The sequence below is a fragment of the Microtus ochrogaster genome, linkage group LG8 (genome assembly GCF_000317375.1).
Source record: "Microtus ochrogaster isolate Prairie Vole_2 linkage group LG8, MicOch1.0, whole genome shotgun sequence".
Classification (NCBI taxonomy): domain Eukaryota; kingdom Metazoa; phylum Chordata; class Mammalia; order Rodentia; family Cricetidae; genus Microtus; species Microtus ochrogaster.
The window spans coordinates 21,433,344-21,451,756 of record NC_022033.1 but is presented as its reverse complement, the minus strand read 5'-3'; the positions used below and the strand labels follow the sequence as shown (position 1 = coordinate 21,451,756).

At 47.1% G+C, this 18,413-nt stretch overlaps 1 protein-coding gene across 6 annotated transcripts in view; it reads left to right on the top strand.

The window, feature by feature from the left end:
* Dlgap4 (DLG associated protein 4) overlaps window positions 1–11,510 on the top strand; it is a 148,772-nt gene extending 137,262 nt beyond the window's left edge. For 5 of the 6 annotated variants that reach the window (XM_026787208.1, XM_013352166.2, XM_013352165.2 and 2 more), the window contains 3 exons: window positions 7,893–7,984; window positions 8,937–9,092; window positions 9,821–11,510. In XM_026787208.1, the coding sequence (XP_026643009.1) occupies window positions 7,893–7,984; window positions 8,937–9,092; window positions 9,821–10,039 (467 nt within the window). In that variant the 3' untranslated portion in view covers window positions 10,040–11,510. Of the gene's footprint in view, window positions 1–7,892; window positions 7,985–8,936; window positions 9,164–9,820 lie in introns of all 6 variants that reach the window. The other variant, XM_013352167.2, reaches the window with a different exon arrangement.
* Window positions 11,511–18,413: the final 6,903 nt, after the last annotated feature.

Below are 18,413 nucleotides of genomic sequence, written 5' to 3'. Positions count from 1 at the left end.
AGCATGGTCCATTGTGACAGGAAGTCGGGCTTGCAGCGACTGGCCTCTGCACATCAGGAACAGAGTCATGAATGCTTGCTGCTGCTCAGTTTTTTCTCCACTTGTTAATCTAGAACCCCAACCAGGGAATGGCTTACCCACAGTGGGTGGGTCTCTTAAACAAAAATCCAGATAAACCCCCACACCATGCCAGAGGCCATTTTCCTGGTGATTCTACATTCTGTAAAGCAGACAGTTAATTCCAGCCGGCACAGCTACCCAGAGACACTATGACCATAAAACAAAAATGTGGTGTGGGGTGGCATATGCCATGATTCCAGAGGCCAGGGGTATTACTAAAGAGTGAGGCTAGTGTGGGTTGCAGAATGAAATGTTTCAAAAAAGCAGACAACCATGCCTTTCTCACGTGTATTTGTTCTGTTTCTTTCTCCTTGAAAGTCTTGTCAGGTGTCAGAGTTACCGGGTTGATATCTCTCCTTTTCTTTCTCCCCCCAGAGCTTTGCTTTGTAGCCCAAGCTAGCTTTGAACTCAGTGTGTAGCCAAGGCTAGCCTCAAACTTTTAGCCTACCAAGTCCAGGACCACAGGAAAGCACCATCGTACTTTGCCTTTCCTCTTCTCTCTGCATCATGTATTGTCTTTTCTATGTGTTTTTGCAATTTTTTATTTCTTTCATTTCTCAATTGCTTTAGTTACTAATATTACCTCCACCAACCCATACCCCGGCCCTGAGCCTTCTTGAGATATAACTTACGTACTATAAAATCAATCCTTTTACAGTAATAACCCAGACTCGCATGTAGTCACTCAGGCCACCACTAAGGTTTACCCATGTTGTGGCGTGTACCAGTACTTCCTTTGTGTTGCTAAATAAATGTTCCATTTTTATGGATGTACTGCATCTTGTTTATGCAGTGCATCAGTTGGTGGGCATTTGGATCGTTTCTGTTTGAAGGCTTTTGTGACTAGTGCTACAGTGAACTGTGAAATTGAACTGATGTACAATTTTAGTGTGAGTCTGTACTCATTCTTTGTCTATATATACCCAGGAATGAATTGCTCTACTTCTTTAGAGTAAGCTAAACTATTCTCCAAGGCAGCTGTATATGAAGCTTCTCATTTCCTGGTACTTTTTAAAGTTTAGACAGATTCTCACTGTATAGTACAGGTGGGAATTTGTGGTCATCCTGCTTGCTTTGCCTCTCCAGTATTTTTGTTTTGTTTTAGTTTTAGTTTATTGAGACAGGGTTTCTCTGTGTAGCCCTGGCTCTCCAGGAACTTGCTCTGTAGACCAGGCTGGCCTCAAACTCACAGAGATCCACCTGCCTTTGCCTCTCGGTGCTGGGATTGTGTGCCACCACTACCAGGTTCTTTTAAAACTTGCCTAGAACTTAGTATGTCACTCTTCCTGCCTGTGCTTCCCAAGTGCTGGGATTAAAGGTGTGTGCCTTATGTGGTAGTCATATTAGTGGTTGTGATAGCTCACTGTGGTTTTGGTATATTTCCATGGTGAAATATTTGGTATATTTCAATGTTGATGATATCTTCATGGGTGCTTATGGGGTTTTTCTTAGACCAGGCTATCTCTAAACTCACAAGAGAGCCACCTGCCTCTGCCTCCCAAAGTGCAGGGATTATAGGTATGAAGCCACCATATCTGGCCTGCTTACTGGGTTTTTGTGTTCTTTACTAGAGAACTCTGCTGACATTAGTATATCAGGCTGTCCATCATATGCTTATATGACTAACCAGCAGGCTCATTTCTTTGTAAGATTTTACCCTTGATTGATGAGTATAGCATCTCCTTTCCTTCTGAGACATTTATGTATATCTACTTTCCTATGTTCCTGCATTGGCTTTATTTCTTTAGGTTTCTTTTTTTCTATTTCTCTTTAGGATTGGAGGCTTTCCTGGAATGTCCAGTGAACTTTAGTTATTTTATTCCTATTTAAAATGGACAGCTTGATGGTGAGAGCAAGAGCTGTTGTTGACCTCGTAGTAATATTTAAGTCCATCAAGAAACGTAAGGAAAAGGAAAGTGGACTGGGGTGTACCTCAGTAGAACAAGTAGAGCACTTGTTCAGCCTGAATGAAATCTTGATCCCCAGCACCACACACACAAAACAGAAAGAAGAAAGGGGAGGCCTACCTCTTAGAGTTTGCACAAGCACATTGCATGAGTGAAAATATCAGACCAATAAAAATAACAAAAGTCATGTTGATGTAACAGGTGTGTTGTTGGTAATAGCAATGAAGAAATGATTATAAGTGCTAGCATAAGACTTCTCTAATAACATGATGAAACCTACTTTGAATAATGTCTCCATTAATATTCATTTGAATACTTGTTTTTCAGTTCTTTTTAGTATATCCCTAGGAATAGAATTGCTGGCTTTTATTTCTCTCTCTAGCCCTTTTTCATAATCTTACTATGGCAAAATATGTGTAACATAAAACTTGCTTCTGTGTGTGTATGTGGTGTGCTACAGGTGCACTTAGCTTGTGTGCACACATGTGGAGGTCAGGTTGATGTTGGGCTGTCCCCTCCATTACTTCACCTAATTTTTAAAATTACATTTATTTATGCATGGAGAAGGGGGCATGTGCCAAAAGACAACTTGAAGGAGTGGGGATTGAACTCAGGTCAGCAGTCTAGGAACCAAAGCACCTTCAACAACTGAACCATTGCACCAGCTCACTAATTCCGTTTTGAGACAGGATCTGACAGTAGCCCAGACTGATGTTGTATTCACATCTTGAATGAATTAAAGATGGGCAACATCACAGATGGCTCCTTTGCCTGTTTTTATAATGATTCTTAGGATTTCTATTGCTGTGTTTAAAACTCTGACCAAAAGCAACTTAGGAAGAAAAGGGTTTATTTCAGCAACGCCATCTCTCCTGTCCCAGGACCTAGGTTTGGTTCCTAGCACCCACATGACAGCTCACAACCATCTGTAACTCCAGTTCCAGAGGATCCAATGAATGTGCATGGTACACATACAACTCAGGCACACACACATAAATTTTTAAATTATAATTACAAAGGAAATCAATTAGACTAATGTGCAGTTGTCGAGACTGAACATGGTACATGTGTGTAATGCTGTCACTAGGAGGCTGAGGCAGAAGGCTCTGGAATTAGTTCAAGGCCATCTTGCGCCATTTAATGAGACCTTGTCTCAATAGTAAACTTATAGTAGCATGTATTTGTTTTTTTTTTTTTTTTTTTTGGGTTTTTTTTGGTATTTTCGAGACAGGGTTTCTCTGTAGCTTTGGAGCCTGTCCTGGAACTAGCTCTGTAGACCAGGCTGGTCTCGAACTCACAGAGATCCACCTGCCTCTGCCTCCCGAGTGCTGGGATTAAAGGTGTGCGCCACCACCGCCCGGCTAGCATGTATTTGTTTAAGGCAGGAACAAGATCCATCAGTCATTGCATGATTGCTATCAATTTGAAGTCATGGTAACCATAAGGCTTCAGTGCTCACAACTGAAGCCTCTGCGAGTGGTGAGACCACTCCTATTAGTGACAGTTGCTAGTACTGCTGACATGAGTCCTTGAAGAGCTTTTTGGGTAAAGGTCACAGTAAGAGAGCAGAGAAGGAACGGATCTAGGCCGAAGGCATTGTGGGCATGTCTGTGTTTTTCTGAGCACCCATGTTAGAGAAGGGGTCGTGCAGGAGCGAACAGCAGTGCTGGGGTGTCATGAAACATGTGCTTGGTAGAGAACACAAGAGCTGCTACCCCAGGAGGATCTGGGAACAAGCCCATCAACCCTGAGTGAGGAATAGGTGCTGACAGCCGTGTAGGTGATGGGGTGCCTGGAGGACCAAAATCTCCAGGCACTACCCAGTGAAGCTGAGCGTGGGAACCTAGCTGGATGGCGCCTATGAATCCAAAGGGCTATTTCATGATAACTTTGCTTTCAGTGTATTTGCTGCACACTTTGGACATGTTTCTGTATCTCACTACTTGCTATAAAAGGTTGAGTTTGTCCCAACACATGCCCTTAAAATTCTGATTTCCCTTTGTGTGTGTGTTGAAGGAGGCACAGCTGCAGAGATCAGAGGACATGTAGCAAGCCCTTTACCTACCGTGCCATCTTGTCAACCCTGCTTTCTTTGCTTGTTTTTGAGATAAACTCTAATCCTCCTGCCTCTATCTCAAGTGCTAGGATTAAAGGTATGTGCCCCTGTGTAGTGATAATTCTTTTGTATTTTAATAAATAAAGCTTTCCTGAAGATCAGAGAGTAAAACAACCACGCTGGTCAGCCATACAGACCAAGCACTGGTGGCACACACCTTTAATCCCAGTAGCCACACTATTTAGCCATAGAGGCCAGGTGGTAGTGGTGCACACCTTTAATCTCAGCACTAGAGAGGAATATAAGATGGGAGGAGACAGGTTTCATCTCAGTCTCATTCTGATTCCTGGAGGCAGGATTGCCATTTCAGTCTGAAATAGAGGTAAGAGCTAGTGGCTGGCTGCTTTGCTTTTCTGATCTCGTCACTTGTATTAGTTTAGTAAAACACTGATTGGCCAGTAGCCAGGCAGGAAGTACAGGCAGGGCAGCCAGACTAAGAGAATTCTGGAAAGAAAAAAGACAGAGTCGATCACCAGCCAGATACAGAGGAAGCAAATGAGAATGCCTTACTGGGAAAATATACCAAGCCATGTAAACATAGACAAGAATTATGGGTTAATTTGAGTTGTAAGAGCTACTTGATAATAAACCCGAGTGCCAATAGGACAAGCAGGTTATAATTAATATAAGCCTCTGCTGTGTCTCTGGGACTGAATGGCTGAGGGACCAGGTGAGACAGAAACTTTATGATACAACACTATGCTTGACCTTTTAAGTATGGACACCAGGTCTGAGTGTTTCAAGGAAGACCTTGAGCTTGTGGTCCTCCTGCTTCAGCCTCACCTCTAACTTGGATTGTAGGCCTGCCTTGGCCCAGCTTTGTTGTATCTTGATGGGATTCTATACAGCCCTAACACTCCTGGTGCTGCCTCATGGACTGGTTTTTCAGACTGTGTCTTTGGTTTTGCATTCTTTTTTCAATGTTGCTGCCTTATACATACACCAATCTTCATGTCTGTGTGCTGAGTATCTTACAGTCCTTCATTGCTGATTTGGTTGTCCCTTTTAATAAGAACATATGGTGACTGGTTGATTTTATTTCAGAATTATACAAGTGTAGTTCCTTTCCAGTGTGGTTTATGTATACTTGAGTTTCTCCCCCCCGCATCAGTTTGAAGTCCAGTTTTTGAATCCTTCTTGGCATAACAGTAAGCAACGTTAGAATTTGTTTGTACCATTGCCTTTATGTATTTCTGCTACATGTGCATGTAACACTGAGGAATATGCATGCCACTTCCTTTGGCCTGATTGTGAAATTTGTATTAGAAGCCTACTGTGTGGTATTTAGTTTTGATTGTTTTGTGACACAGGGTTTTACTATGTCACTAAGGCTAGCCTTGAACTCAGCCTCCCAAGTGCTGGGATTACAAGTATGCATCACCACACTTTTTTTTCTTTCAAACGTGGATTTGGTTTTTTCATATTTTTTAAAAAGTGTGTGTGTGTCGGAGACACGTGTGCCATGTGTAGGTGTGTAGGTCAGAGGTGGTTCTGGGAATGGAGCTCAGGTTATCAGGGTTGGGGAGCAGGTATTTTACCCACTGAGCCATCTCCTGGCCCCTGAAATGCTTTTTCTTGAGCTCAGTAGTGATACACACTTGTAATCCCAGGATTTTGGAGGTAAAGGTGGGATTATCAGGAGTTTCAGGCCAGGCTACAATACATAGCAAGTTCAAGGTCAGCCTGGGCTACGTAAGACCTTGTCTCAAATCAAAAGCAGAAACAAAATCCAGCCATTGTTACTGAGACCCAGTAGTGTTACATTAACACCTGCATTTGTGTTTCGTTCATTTCGTTGATCTGAACTGCTCAGCAGTGTGTTCCTTTCTCCATCTGCACCACTGGTATACAGCGGATTTTCTTGCTTTCTGCTCTGGATGTTGTTTCTAACAACATGATTAAGACATAATTGAACCGTACAATACCATTGAGCCGTACTTGAAACAAAATTCACCCCTTTACTATACACAGTTGATGAAGCCTTATTTATCTGCATGTTTGCCTGCACACCAGAAGAGGGCACCAGATCTCATTACAGATTGTTATGAGCCACCAAATGGTTGCTGGGAAATGAACTCAGGACCTCTGGGTTAAGTGTTCTTAACCTCTGAGCCATCTCTCCAGCCATAGTTCATGAAGCCTTATTTACAAGGTCATCTAGATGTCATTACTACATAATATACAATATTTTAATCACCCCCAAAAGAAACCTCTACCTATTTAGTCACTACTTTTGTGGCAAGCCTTGAATTTGTAATCCTGCCTTAGTCTCCCACGTAAACATCACAGGTAGAGACTGGACAGACACTCAGAGATTAAGAGTACTGACTTCTCTACACACAGGACCTGGGGTCCGTCCCTAGCATTTACATAGTAGTTTGTTTTGTTTTGTTTTTGTTTTTCAAGAGAGTTTCTCTGTTTAGCCCTGGCTGTCCTGGAACTCATACTATAGACCAGGCTGGCCTCAAACTCAGATCTCTGTCGCCATTTGTTTTCAACAGTGTTGCTGTGTGTCTCCAGGCTAGCTTCTGGTTCTCCATCCCAAAGTGCTGAGATGGCATCCTCCATTTTTTCTTACTCTCTGACTAAAAAGTACTTAAAGTATTAAGTGTTTGTGTATGTGATGAGGAAGGTATGGAGGTCAGAGGGCACCTGGTGGAGTCCACTCTCCTTCCATCTTTTTTTTTTTTTAATATTTATCATGTATACAATATTCTGTCTCTGTGTATGCCTGCAGGCCAGAAGAGGGCACCAGACCTCATTACAGATGGTTGTGAGCCACCATGTGGTTGCTGGGAATTGAACTCAGGACCATTGGAAGAGCAGGCAATGCTCTTAACCACTGAGCCATCTCTCCAGCCCCCTCTCCTTCCATCTTTACACGGGTTCCAGGGCTGGAACTCGGGTCATCAGGCATATATGACAAGTGCTTTAACCCACTGAGCCATCTCTACAGCCCCTCCCTATTTCTTCTTGAGTCCATGATAATTTACATTTCTTTTGAAAAAAATTTCCCATTTAAGCTGCTTCTAATTTAGTGCTATAACATTTCCTTAGAAGTGGGGATACGGTTCTGACTGCAGCAAATAAAGTAACCACTGGTCTCTGCCTCCAAGTGCTGGGATTAACAGTGTGAGCCACTATGCCCAGCTTTCTTCTGACTGTCTGTAAGGCAAGGTCTCTCACAGTCAGGAAGACCTCAAACCCTTGCCGCTGTCTCCTGAGTGCTGGAATGACTAGCACTGCCCTCGTCTGTTTACATTTTCCATGGTAAGAATTGGTTAGCCGGGTGGTGGTGGTGCACACCTTCAGTCCCAGCCTTTGGAAGACAGAACAGGTGGATTTCTGTGAGTTTGAGACCAGCCTGGTCTACAAAGCAAGTTCCAGGTCTAAATGGAGAAACTGTCTTAAAAAAACAAAAAACAACAACCAAAAAATAAACAGTGGGTTAATGTATAAATAAGGGCCCATTAGCTTTATGTATATTATATACACACATGTATACATGAGCTCCAGTTCTCTCCACCCAAGCACAGCCCATGTTCTATTAACAGTGGAAAAAATATATATATATATACATACACACACACATATATATATACATACATACATACACACACATATATATATACATACATACATACACACACACGTATGCACATGACCCTACTTCTGCCTTCCATATGTCCATGCCTGGCACCTGTCTAGCACCACCATGTATGCTGAGCTGCTTTCTCTACCTCTCTCAGTCTTAGGAAAAGTCCTCAGTGCTGTGGGCAGTGCCCAACTCCTGATGTCCCAGAAATTCCAGCAGTTCCGAGGACTCTGTGAGCAGAACTTGGTGAGTGACTCTACCTTCAGGGCTTCCAGCCAGCCCTTGGCTGCTCTGCCCAGGGATCCCCTTGTAGCCTGTGATCTCTGCACAGAGGAGGTGCTGCCATCATGGCGCTATAGAGATGGTGGCAAGTATACACCATGTCCAGTCCAGGAAGGGCTGAGGCCGTCCTCCAGAAATAGAGCATTAAATCTGGTATAAAGCAACCACATGAGAGTGTAAGTCAGCTGACCAGTTGCGCCTGACTTACTTATATTTAGTCCATCCTGTATCCAAGAGGCTGCTGAAGGTTAGACCTAAGATCTTACCCCTGCACCAGGTGGGTCTCCTCTCTTGCTCATTTCAGCCCTGCCTGCCCTAGGGCCAGAAGCTGAGTCCCAGGGTTAGAGTCCCCTTCAACAGATGGGGAGCATGCGTTCTCAGGGCTATCCATGATCACAGCAGGCTTGGGCCTGCCTTCTTCCTGCCTCCCTGGAAAACACTGCTCAAGAACAGACCACCCTGTAATGAGAACTTGAGCCAGGCGGTGGTGGCACACACCTTCAATCCCAGCAAGTGATCTCTGAGTTTGTCAGCCTGGTCTACAGAGTGAGTTCTAGGACAAGGCTCCAAAGCTGCAGAGAAACCCTGTCTTGAAAAGCCAAAAAGAGAGAGAGGGAAAAAAAACTTGTCCTGCCTAGCACAAGAGAACATGTGCCTTCCTTACCACAGCCCTGTAGTAGTGATCCTAACAATGTCCAGTCACTTGTCTGCAGGGCCCACTCATGATGGAACTGCTCCCAGGGACCCCTACCATTGGTACTGGCCATGACCAGAGCTGTCTTCATTCACTCACAGGTCCTGGGCTGGCCCTTCTCAGAATCACACCCAGTGCCATGGCCAGAGGCCCATATGTGTGATGGGGGGGGATAAGATGGATTCTGCCTTGCTGCCCCACTGACCCCCATCTGTCCCACAGAACCCTGATGCCAACCCCCGTCCAACAGCCCAGGACCTGGCAGGGTTCTGGGACCTGCTGCAGCTGTCCATTGAGGACATCAGCATGAAGTTTGACGAGCTCTACCACCTCAAGGCCAACAGCTGGCAGCTGGTGGAAACCCCCGAGAAGAGGAAGGTGAGCATGGAGCAGTGCGGAGGGGAAGTCCAGGGACAAATTCCTGGTCGACAATAACGCTGCCCACATCGGTCAGTGCTGCTTGGCTCCCTTCTCCCTGTGTCGTCTTTGAGCTGGGGCTCACGTCCATCACTTTGCGGGGTCCATGCCTGGCATCTGTCCAGCATGCTGCTCGCTGAATAGTGGAGGCTGTCCCCAAAGCATGCCATTGTGCTCTGCATGTCTAGTAAAGGGGGTCACCAGTGCTAGTGGAAAAAGCAGAATGGCCCTCTGGGACCCTGCTGCCGGGAGCACTGGGGTCTGGTTCCAGTTCTGCCTCTTTGTGGCATCTGTGCTTCTGTGAAGCTTAGACGGCCTTCTGTCGAGTGGTAGAGCCCAGGGGCCTGTCTTCTCACGCAAGGACAGCATGTGGGATATAACGGGGTAGAAGGACGGTTTCTGTCTCGGGTTCCTCCTAATGGTTCAAAGCAAGGGTGGGAACAGGTGGGATTGTCCTCTCCTGCTAGAACATTCTAAGTCTTAAGCTTGCTTTTGCTCCTAAGCCCTGTGCTACTCCCACTATCATTGCTTCTGTGGCTTTCAGATTCTAATATGTGTTGCTTGTGCCAGTCTGGTTTGGAGATGCGGGATGGGACAATGCCAGCTGCTTGCATTTAGTAAGGGCCAGTGCCACACAAAACGTGGCACCTTTATTTTATTTTTGTTCCCTCCTCGCTGTCTCACTAAAGGAAGAGAAGAAACCACCTCCTCCGGTTCCGAAGAAGCCAGCCAAATCCAAGGCGGCAATGAGCCGCGACAAAGCCTCAGACGCAGGGGACAAACAGCGTCAGGAGGCCAGAAAGAGACTCCTGGCAGCCAAGCGAGCAGCATCTGTGCGGCAGAACTCAGCCACAGAGAGTGCGGACAGCATCGAGATTTATGTCCCTGAGGCCCAGACCAGGCTCTAAGGCCACAAAGGAGAAAGCACTCAATTTTAAATCATTAAAAACTCAATGCAAATGGAACAGCGTTTTCTCACCCTTTAGTATGGTTATTATCTCTAGAGACCCTGAGCCAACTTTCCAATTGACACAAACAAGGGCTCACAATGTGGCTTTTCTGGGTCCCTCTAAGCTTTAGGTTATGAAGACTTGACTCACAAAAAAAAAATTTTAAAAAAATCAAAAACCACAATCTAGACCCTTTTTCCTTTGGGCTGTCACGGCGGACCAGAAGACGACTGGGCAGCCCTGGCCTCCAGTTTGCAGTCTTTTTACTTGCCCTGTCTGCTGAGAATTAGCTTGTTTACAAGACGACGACAGTCCAAGGCAGCCTTGGGCCCCTGCCATGTCCCTCCCTTCCCAACATCCCACAGCTTTTCTTTTCCCTTCAGAGCTCACACGGGTCACCATCGAGGCCAGTAGCTTTCTGGTCCACACCCTTTGGGGCTGAGGGCATAGAGGACAAAAAGAGATGGGCAGCATTCCTCCCTCCCCACCCTCCCCGCCAAGTGCTCACACACTGTCCGCCCGCGCACAGATGAGGTGACTGTCCTCCGCAGTGTCAGGCTGGACTGGCCTCTGAGCAGACGAGGAAAGTGCTGGTCCCTGGAGCACATGTGGGGAAGCCATGGTTACCGTGCTCCAGCCCCTTTCTTCAGCAAAAGAAAATTTAGGACTCCCAAGTGGCTTCCAGGGGGTTGTCTGTCCTTGGCCGCACCTTCGTCCACTCCCCCCGGGGCAGGTGGCGGTGTCTGTACGTATGTGTACATATGCACATAGACCTTAGAGTGTATATTTAATAAACGCCATCTGCTCACCCAAGCCCACCAGCGCCGCTGCCATCGGCTCTCGGGGTACCTGCAGGAGGCAGGTGTGTGAATAGCATATATTTTTACATGTACTATATCTAGGTGTGTGTACAAGTGTGTGTAAAAATAGACCTTGTGTGTAAGCAGCCTTCCTTTTTCGGTTGTCCACCCAACCCATCAGCCCAGCCTCTACAGTTTTTTTATTCTGTTGTAACTTTCATCCCAATCTCCCCTGTCCCCCACTCCTGTACCCCTATTCCCAAGGTGTTCTGAGCCCTGAGCTGCAAAGGCCTGGGCCCACAGAGCAGGATGGGGAGGGCAAGGCTGGGTCAGGCCGCCTGGAGGGGGCCGGACCCAGCAGGCAGTTTGGCATACTGGGGGCTGTTCCATGCTGTGGGTATGGCTCAAGGGCACTGGGGACATCATCTTATCTGGCGCATGCTACAGGGGTCCCCTAGGTGAAGCAAGGCCTGCTCTGGGGGCCTGTTCCAGCTTGGCCGCCCCCTCTGTGACCTTGGGCAAGTCACTTGACCTCTGTGTGCCTCAACTTCCTCCTCTGTAAAGTGGGGTCAGTCCCTGCCCCTCCCTACCTCACAGGCATGTTGTGAGAATAAATGAGGTAACGTGTACCAAGGGCTCATGGCATTATTGTAGTGTGCTGGGCTGCGCTAAGGAGTATGGCAGCAGATGCTACAGGAAACCCAGCTAGGGCCCCCTCTCAAAAGGCAGCTCTTAGGAGACAAGCTGTCTGGAGGACATCGGTTAACTTCAGCTGTCGAGTACCTTCTCCGTGAGCCTGGGCAGTCAGCTGAGGCTCAGTGTTCTAAGGGAGCATCGGACCAACACACTTCCTTCGTGGGTGCCACCACAGAAGCGAGGAGGCGGACCAAGACCTGTCCATCGGCACAACACACTTCCCTCATAGGTACCACCACAGAAGCGAGGAGAAAAAGACCTGGCCTCCATAGGTTCTTCAGTGGTGTCCTCAACAATCCGGGCCACCCAGTGTACTGAGGAATGTGCTCTGCTGTGCCGGGGGAATGCTGCATGGGCTGCCTCAAAGCTCACCAGGAAGCCAGTGTGGCTCAGTCTGACGCGGCAGGAAACGTGATGTGGAAGAAAGGGGTTGCACGGAGTAGTCCAATCCAGGTGGAAGAAGACCTGGGTATTGATGGACAAGACAGGAGGGGAGGTAGATGCAACCCACAGTGGGGTCAGAGCATAATATTTAAAAGGTTCTTGGGCCGGGTCCTAGAACCACATACTTATTCCTCCCTTGACCCAACCCATCTAGGAGACCCCAACCCCAGGGAAACAGATTCATCCCCACCTTTTCAACAGTTTGACCCCAGCTGGACCGTGCTGGGTCTGCATTGCACTTTTCCTTCACCTACCCCAGCCAGGGGGATTGAAGGGTAAGTGGTTTCCTGTCATGTAGGACTTAGCTTGTTTTTGCATCCCACATATAACCAGCCCTTCAAAGATCTAAGCAAATGCTGAAAAGCCAAGCTAGCCATGAGGGATAGAGGGCAGATAGCTGCCTGATGACTGTCATGGGCCCAGGGACTTGGAGTGTTTGACTACAGCATAGGAGCCTGGCAGAGCCAGCCTGGGGAAGGCTCTTGGAATCAGAAGCATACAGGGTGGGCGAGTCTGTGCAGATGTGCGGCTCTACACCTAGACAGCCTAGAACAGCAGGTTCTAAAGGGAACTCTCCAAATCCGCCTGCACCTCCTGAGAACAGCATTTTCTGCCCTGCCACAAAACCCTCAAGCAAATGGTCCAGATAGCTCACCCTTACCCAGGGTATTTGGAGCCTAAAATACCCAACATCCTGCAGGTGGCCCAAGCCCTGTTCCCCTTGATTTGCCCCTGTCCACTGGAGTTCAGTTAGGGCCCTTGATGTTTTAGTCACCAGCTTTTTCTAGTCGGAAGAACCCCCAGCAGCTGTCCCCCTTCCTCTTGGTTTGTGACTGAGATCATTTTTAAGTGCCCAAGCAGCTTACAGTCTGTCCCTCGATTTTGGTGTTTTTTTTTTTAATATTTATTATGTATACATTATTCTGTGTGTATGCCTGCAGGCCAGAAGAGGGCACCAGACCTCATTACAGATGGTTGTAAGCCACCATGTGGTTGCTGGGAATTGAACTCAGGACCTTTGGAAGAGCAGGCAGTGCTCTTAACCTCTGAGCCATCTCTCCAGCCCTCGATTTTGGTTTTTGAGGTCTCACTATGTAGCCCAGTCTTGACCTGTGTTCTGACTCTGCCTCCCAGGTGCTAGGATGGCAAGCATCCATCACCCTGCTTCTCCTCTTTTCTGATGGGATTCAAAGCAAACAGTTTTGACAAGACTATGACTTAGATGGTGTCCCACCTCCTTTGAGCTTGTCCCATCAGGAAGCACTTGACACTTCTCAGAAAGGCTGACAGCAACTTCCTGGAGGAGTTGGAATGCCTCTGGCTTCTGTGATTCAGAGACACAGCGCTCTCTTGAAGGCTTTGGGGAGTGAGGCAGGGAAGCCCAGGAAGTCAGATGAAGCACCCCAGTGTCCTCAGAACTACCACCCCCCCCCGAGCTATAGATCTGAGATATTACCCTTCGAGGACCCCAAAGTCCTCAGACTCGCGCAGAGTCCTCCCGGAGTGACTTAGGAGCGTGGTAAGAGCTGCATAGGGACCTGAGGATGGGAGACCATGTGGGTAAATATAGTAGAAGACAGACTGACAACCAGGGCAGCTGCAGCAGTGGCATACGGTCTTACCCAGGATCTAGGGTGTGTCTGCAGCCTGCTGAACCTGCCATGATACAGGCAGATGGAACTTTTGTGTGGCCCTCTACTGAGGCCCCTTCACATCCTGCCCTCTTGCCAGGGGGCAGCTGTCTCCTTTCAGGCACATGGTCAGTGAGAGCACCCTGGACTCTGCCCTCTCCCCACACTGTGCCTTCCATCTCTTCCCTCTGCTCTCGAGCTGGACGGTGAGGCCTGGGGAAGCCTTCCCCTGCACTTAGTCTAGGCTAGCCTGGCACCAGCCTGTGTTCCGTGCTTGTGCAGACTTGCTTTGCACCTTCGTCACTGCTGTAGTGATTTACATGTGACAGACGTGACTACCTGGCCCGACCCAGGAGACAGGAGCTCCTGAGACAGGGAGGCAGGCTCTCCTACTGACTCAGAACCCACCACGGAGCCTCGGGGTCAAGGGCTCAGGGGTGAAGCATTTGCCTAGCACATGCTAGTCACTGCTAGGGGGAAGGGGAGGAAATGCCAGGTGTGGTGGAAGACAGCTACAGTTGCTCGGGAGCCAAGGGAGGCAGCTGCTTGAGTTCAGGCGTTAGAGGCCAGCCCAGGCAACATAGGCCTGTCTCAAAAATGAAAAGAAGCCAGGCGGTGGTGGCACATGCCTTTAATCCCAGCACTCAGGAGGCAGAGGCAGGCAGATCTCTGTGAGTTCGAGGCCAGCCTGGTCTACAAGAGCTAGTTCCAGGACAGGAACCAAAAAGCTACAGAGAAACCCTGTCTCGAAAAATAAAAAAAATAAAAAAAAAATGAAAAGAAGGCTGAGAATGTACATCAGTGGCAGAGTGTTTGCCTAGTATGCACAGGCCCTGGATTCAAGTCCCCCGTCCCAAAGAACTACCTAAATGACTGACCTGGGGGAGAATGGACAGATACTTTATCAAGATGGCAACCTTCATCCTGGGCTTTGAAGCCAAGTAGGAAACTCCAGAGGCTGTGGAGGGCTAGCAGAGGCCAAGGCCTGTGCTGCTGCTCAGACAGGCTGCGCTGGGAAGGCCTTGAGTGCTAGGTCAGGAGTAAGGCCTGCAGCAGGGCCTGCTCTAGGCAACAGGGACGTCGGCACAGAACCCTAACCCCTGGCTCCAGCCTGTCTGGACTGGTTCCAGCCAACACTGCAAGTTGTCTCTGAGGCATCAGCAGACTACACCTCAAGATTCAGTAGGGAGTCTGCTAGACCAGCAGCCCGCACATCTAAATCTATATAGTCCGCACTTTGGGTGGGTGTTGCCTTAACTAGGTGACCACAGTGTACACTGCCAGCAATGGGGACATCTATTTGGCATTCCTGACCCGATGCACTGAGAGGCACAATGTAATCGGAGACTACGCATTCATTTCCCAGCCACCCAGACCCGAAAAATCGCGCAGAAACTATATTAATTACAGCACAGCTTGACCAACGTTATTCCTACCTGGCTCTTATATCTCAAATTAACCCATTTCTATTAATCTGTGTATCGCCAGAAGACCGTGGCTTACCGGCAAGGTTCTGGCGTCCTACTTCGGCAGCTACATGGTGGAAAGAGAAACGAATTTACTCCCACACAGGTGCTGTGGCGCGCACACCCACACATCCACAAACAAGCAGCTAGCTCAGCTTTCTGCACAAGCTTGATGACCTGAGTTCAATCCCCAGAGCCGAGGTGAAAGGTGAGAGCAGAGAACCAGTTCCGCAAAGCTGTCCTCTGACCTCCACACACACAAATGACACACACACCCACACACACATCCACACGATGAGACACAAATGACACACACCCACACACATATCATCCACACAATGACAAGACACAAATGACACACACCCACAAACACATCCACACAATGAGAGACAAATGACACACTCACACCCACACACACATCCACACAATGACGAGACACAAATGACACACACCCACACACAAACACATCATCCACACAATGACGAGTAAAAGGAAAGAAAAACAGGGTAGGGCCAGGCAGGGTAACACACATCCTGAATCCCAGCACTTTGGCAGAGGCAGGGAGATTTCTTTTAAGTTCCAGCCCAGCCTGCTCCATATAGTGAGTAATAGGCCACTCGGGGCTACACAGTTAAGTAATAAACGTGTTCCCAGAAGCTACCTGGGAGAATACACAGTAACTAGCCTGGCTCTCCAAAAACATCAGTTGAACAAAAGCTGGCCATTTCTGTCCCAAGAGGTTAAAGGTAGTCCAGCAGAAACAAAGTATTTGATGAAACATAACACACTTGTGCAAGCACAAACTCTCAATCAACTAGGGATAGAAAACTTCCAAGCTGGAAAGAGCAGCTGCAAAAAACCCAGATACATGAAGTCTGCCCTGCGACAGACATAAAAGCTGACACATGCCAGTGACCCCAACACTTTAGAGGCTAGGAAGTGAGACTTTCAAGGACAGCCCCAGTTACGTAGCAAGTTGGAGGCCAGCCTGGGCTACATGAGATTCTCAAAAAATGCGGCAACCACAACCATAAAATTCAGGAATAGAACAAGGATGTCTCCCCTCCTCTTCCCTCCTCTGTAACACGGAACTGGGGGGTCCAGCCAGGACGATTAGGCAGGGCGATGGTTTTTATATTAACCTGAATAAGTAGCCTCCAGGTTGGAAAGAAAGAAAATTATCAAAACTACATCCATCTCTAGATAACATGATTTTCTAGATAATATGAAAATCCCGAGGTTATCTCTGAAAGAACTATTAAGTGAGTGACTTCAGGAGTTTACTAGTGCAGCAATATAACTCTCTCAGCTGGGTGTGGCAGACATGCCTTTGATCCCAGCACTGAGGATGCAGATAGGAGGCCCACCAAGTCACCTCTATACATTACTGGGAATGATGCCTTGTCTCAGACCCTACTTCCTGACACAGCGTACCTCTAAAGCTTCCAGACTCCCCTACATGGTAAGAGCGTCTCAAGACAGGAACTCCCTCACCAGGAAGACATGCTTAGCGGGTTGGCGCCTCCAGCTCCACCCTGCAGACTCTAGGAGCGAAACAGGCTGAGGGTAAGTTAAGCACCAGTGGCCAGTGGTTTGGTCAACTGTATCTATGTCACAGGCCCCCATAAGGAACCCTACAGGTGAGGGCTGGCTGGCGTCTGGGCCAATGAAGAACACATGCAATGCTGAGAGCACAGACACCTGGGGAGCCCATGGCAGCCCCCCCCCTCACCCCCAGTGCTTTGCCCTATACATGTCTGCTGGGATGTCCCAGCTGTGTCCTTTAGAATGTACCCATAGGAGTATGGGTACAGCCGGGTGATGGTGGCACATGCTTTTAATCCCAGAACTCAGGAGACAGAGGCAGGAGGATCTCTGTGAGTTCAAGGCCAGCCTCGTCTATAGAATGAGTTCTAGGATAGACTCCAAAGCTACACAAAGAACCCTGCCTCAAAAAACAAAATAAAACAAAACAAATGTATGGGTACTTAACTCATTTTAAAAATGAAGGATAAAGTTCTAGTCCTTAAAGGCTATTATTACAAACTGTTTAGGATAATTTAAAAAATACAGGTTAGTAGTTATTCACTTGGTATAATCAAACTTGTAGTCATGTTAGGTATGTTTTCAAGGTTAAACAGATATATTTTAGATAGGTGATCTTCAAACACTTCATAGACCAAAGGACATGGCATTTAAGATGTTTTAATAACATTAGGCTTTTTATAATAGCGAAACACGTCTGCTCCTGGCAAAATCAATTTACCTCAGAAAAAGATGACAGGCATTGAAGAACCTCCATATGGAATTTGCTTTTACTGTGGCAAAGTTAGCCACTGGGCAAGAAATGCCCCTGCCTTGACTCCTGACAGTATAATGTCATAATTGGACAAGAAAGACACAAAAGAAGATGACTACCAAAATTAACCACAAGGTAGGATAATTCTTCAAAATTCCTACTTCAAAAAATGTCTGGCAGATATTCTAGGCCTATAAGCTGAAGATAGATGCCCAGTGTTGCAGAGGAACCATGGCTGATTGTCCAGGCAGCCAGATATTTCTTAACTTTGTTGTTAACTTTAGAAGTTACTTGCTTTGCACTCCTCGTTAACTCAGGCCTGGGCTACAAGAGATAGTTCCAGGACAGGCTTCAAAGCTACAAAGAAACCCTGTCTCAAAAAAGGCATTAAAAAAAAAAAAAAGAGTTGTGGTCATGGCCATGGTGTCTCTTCACAGCAACAGAAAACCCTAAGACATGAACTTCAGGCCAAAGAGCCCCTGTCTCAAAAAATAAGGTAGATAGCTCCGAGGAAATTGTTGGTGGAGTTTTTTGTTAGGACCACTGGCTCCTCAATAAATGCACAGAGACTTAATTATAAATGCTTGGTTGGTAGCTTAGGCTTGTTACTAACCGGCTCTTACAACTTACCCCACAGTTCTTATCTATGCTCTATCATGTGGCGGTAACTCCTTTTCAGCACAGTATATTCAGTTGTTTCTCCCCATGTCTCCTGGTGATTACACCCCCTTATTCCCCATGCTCTTTTTGTCTGCAAGTCCCTCCTAACCTTTCCAGCCTAATTATTGGTCAGTCAGCTCTTTATTAACCAATGAGAGTAACATGTATTCAGTGTACAAAAGGATTGTTCCCCAGTAAGAAATAGAAATCATCCCTTGTAGATAACACATATCAGATCCCATATGGTTCTACCAGGCCCTCTAGCACAAGGTAATGCTGAAATGTGCTTTAAAAAGCCTCCGAATTTTCTTTTTAAATATTTATCTATTTATCTAT